The sequence below is a fragment of the Impatiens glandulifera genome, chromosome 7 (genome assembly GCF_907164915.1).
Source record: "Impatiens glandulifera chromosome 7, dImpGla2.1, whole genome shotgun sequence".
Taxonomy (NCBI): Eukaryota; Viridiplantae; Streptophyta; class Magnoliopsida; order Ericales; family Balsaminaceae; genus Impatiens; species Impatiens glandulifera.
This window is the reverse complement of record NC_061868.1, coordinates 37,508,277-37,512,087: the sequence shown is the minus strand read 5'-3', so window position 1 is coordinate 37,512,087 and position 3,811 is coordinate 37,508,277. Positions and strand designations below refer to the sequence as shown.

The 3,811-nt window shown below is 33.8% G+C and overlaps 1 protein-coding gene across 1 annotated transcript; it reads left to right on the top strand.

Moving 5' to 3' along the window:
* The first annotated feature begins 2,030 nt into the window (after window positions 1-2,030).
* Window positions 2,031-2,582, top strand: LOC124909829. The gene has a single exon (XM_047450463.1). It carries the CDS (start codon window positions 2,031-2,033, stop codon window positions 2,580-2,582), a length of 552 nt encoding a protein of 183 aa, XP_047306419.1.
* The last annotated feature ends 1,229 nt before the right edge of the window (window positions 2,583-3,811 follow it).

The following is a 3,811-nucleotide window of genomic DNA, read 5'->3' as shown; positions in this document are numbered from 1 at the left end:
ATTGTATTGAAGAAGTTGTATTGAATAATATTAGAATTACATAAGTTAAAAATATTAGATTGAAAATCAATATAATAATATAATATTAATATTATCACAATTTATCTTAGGATAATATCTTATAAATTATATTATTTTATATTCTAACACCACTACTCAAACTTAAGATGAAAAACGTTTGAACAACTTGAGGTTGAAGACGATCGAGATGTTAAAAGGTTGATGATGTAATCTTCAAGCTTTAGAAACTCGTAAGCTTCATCCAGTTACAGAATGTCAATGTGTTGAATGATAAACCATTGAAGATGTCGATTCTCATAGGCATTGAATGCTAGGGTGAAACAACAACTAAATGAATTCCGAAGTTACTCATAAATCTCGAAATCCATCCAATGACGGAGATGTCCGTGTGTTGCATAAAATAAAACTAGCGAAGATGTTGAATCTCATGAACATAAAATGTTTGTGATCTGAAGCAACAACTAAAATTAAAACTCAGAGAATATATATTATTGTCGAAGAAAGTAAGAAATCAACATAATTATTTTGAAGGAAAAAATATTATTAAAATATAATAATAATTATTAGATCATTATTAGTTTCTTATAATTATTAAAATATAATAATAATTATTAGATAATTATTAGTTTCTTTATAAGCTCAATGTAACGTGATTACTGAAAAAAGTAAGAACATCAACCGAATTATTTGAAAAGAAAAATAATATTATTAAAATATAATAATAATTAATAGATTATTATTAGAGTCTTCCATCAATGATTAAAGTAATAATTAATGGAGGCAACAAAAGACTGTATTTTGTAGTTTAAAAACAAAATTTTGGCTCTAATACCATGTTAGATCATAAAAGAAATTGTATTGAATGATATTAGAATTACACAAGTTATGTCTATTATATAGACATTATTGAGTTTATAAGAAACTAATATAATAATATAATATTGATATTATCACAATTTATTAAATTGTGATAATATATCTTACAAATATATTATTTTATATTCTAAAAGTTATCAGACACAATTTATTAAATTGTGATAATATATCTTACAAATATATTATTTTATATTCTAAAAGTTATCAGTGTGACTTCTGTTTTTTTTAAACGTTGGATTCCACTTCTGGTTTAGAGTACGACTAATCTCCGCGAATTAAACATATAACCCACAAACACACTTAAGCATTTAATAAAACGCAAAAAAACTTGACACCTAATGGACTCGAACCCAAACCTCTAGTGTTATATGTGATTAAAAAGGAAAAGTCGTGTTTAAAAAAAAACGATCTATAACTAAACACAAACATATTCGAATATTCAAAAATTATGAACAATATTATTTTGTGAGAGACATTGAAATGATTTAGAACCTACCATCCTTGATAATCAATGTGGAGAATCAATCACAATTAATAAAGAAGTTGATTGGGACTTCCATGTACTTATATATAGCTTGAAATTCTATGCTTCCATTTAAATGTAATTTTGGGTAGGGTGTCATCCAAGAGAACGTTAACTATCGGTATATGCTGAAAAGGAAATTATCATTAATACTAATATGAATGTGGAGGAATCAATTGGTCTTATGCCTAATTCCTTTTTATAAGATTTGGGTCTACTCTAGAGTCTAGTCTAGTGGCTTGTTTAGATTGAGTTTCTTAAATTATAATTTATCAATAACATACTTTTTTTTTTCTCATTAATTATTTCATACAAATTATCATTATTAATAAATGTAATATATTTAATATGTTGGAGATCACAGTAAATAATATATAATCAATTAATGGATCTCAATAAAATATATAATCAATTTAATATATTGAGATTCCTAATTGAGTGGATCTTAATAATCTTGTATATATATTTTACATCTTTGGAATGAGAATCACAACGTATTGTATTCTTTCATGGTATCAGACCTTAGGTTTTTTTTCTTCCGTTGCGCCCTAGCCTAACGGTCCATTTACTCTTTTACGTTCATCTTCTTTTCAATCACTTTTCTTTTCCGATGACGAGTAACAAACAAGGATTTCACACAGCCCTTGCCGTTTCCAACATCAAGAATCATGTCTCTATTGTTCTTGAGTTGGAAAACGTTCAATACACGAATGAGGTGGAGTTGTTCAAGATCTATGTTTGTTCTCATCGGGTCCTTCATCACATCATCCCATCGATCCCTGTTCTACCGCCGCCATCGACGGATGAAGAGAAAGATATACGGCTAACTCTCGATGCTACTGTCTTTCAGTGGATCTATACCACAATCTCACAGGATCTTCTTCATACGATCTTGGAACCAGACTCTACAGCCGAGCAAGCCTGGACATGGCTACATGGGATTTTTCAAGATAACCGTCATTCTCGTGTGGTTTCCCTCAAGCAAAAGTTTTCCACCACTATCATGATAGATTTTCCTGGGGTCTCGGCTTATTGTCAACGTCTCAAAGTCCTGGCCGATCAGTTAAAGTGCGTCGGTAGCCCAGTCTCGAACGACCGCCTCGTATTGCAGTTGGTCGCGGGCCTTGCGGAGGCGTACAACGGGGTGGTAACGTTACTCTAGTAGAGTTATCCTTTGCCTCAGTTCTACCAAGCGCGTTCCATGTTGATTTTAGAGGAATCTGGCTTGGCGAAGCGGGTGGTCTCTAGTTAAGCACTGATGTCGGGTGTAGCTTTTTTCTCTGACACGTTTAGGACGAATGGGTCACAACGTATATTATCTTCTGGATCTCGGCAGAAAGCAAAGAAGAAGGGCTCTCGTAATGGGGGTCGATCAGGGCAGTCCCAGTACCAAGTCCAAACTCAGACTCCTTCTCCCTGGCCGCAACAATGGGCTGGTCATTTAGGACCACCATCATTGCCTTGACATTGGCCATGGGCTTCTCCTCCATTCCCGTATCCAACTGCTCAATGGAAGAGACCTCCTTCCAGCCCTCGTCCGTCGACACCACAACAACAGTCGGGTCTTTGTGGCCCGCGTCCATAAGCATACATGGCTCAGTCTCCACTAACTCCGACGGATATTGAAGCGTCCATGTATACCCTTGGTATTACATCTCTTGATCTGACATGGTATATGGACACTGGTGCGACATCCCACATGACATCTCAACAAGGTACTCTCTCGTCTTATTTCAATTCAGACATTAAACATGATATTCTTGTAGGTAATGATAATACAATTCCGGTTTCGGGTATTGGGCATACCACTATTTCTTCTTCGAATCCTAAATTTACCTTGAATAATGTTCTACATGCTCATGCTCTAGTTAAAAATCTAGTTTATCTTCGTAAATTCACTACGGATAATTATGTGTCGGTTGAGTTTGATCCTTTTGGGTTTTCTGTTAAGGATTTTCGGACGGGTACGCGTCTAATAAGATGTGACAGTCGGGGAGATCTATATCCAGTCACAAATGGGAGACAAGTTTCGTTGTCTGTTTTTGCTGCTTTGTCGCCATCTTTATGGCATAATCGCCTAGGTCATCCTAGAAACACTAGTTTTGAATCTCTTAGATTAAATAAATTAATTCATTGTAATAAACAACACGTTTCTCATATTTGCCCTTCGTGTTCATTGGGAAAACATGTTCATTTACCTTTTAAGGCTTCTACTTCGACTTCTTTATTACTGTTTGACATTATTCATAGTGATGTATGGACGTCTCCTATGTTAAGTTCTATGGGCCATAAATATTATGTTTTGTTTCTTGATGATTTTTCGTCTTTTTTGTGGACTTTCCCTTTATCTCATAAATCCCAAGTGTTTAGTGCATTCTTACAATTTCGGAC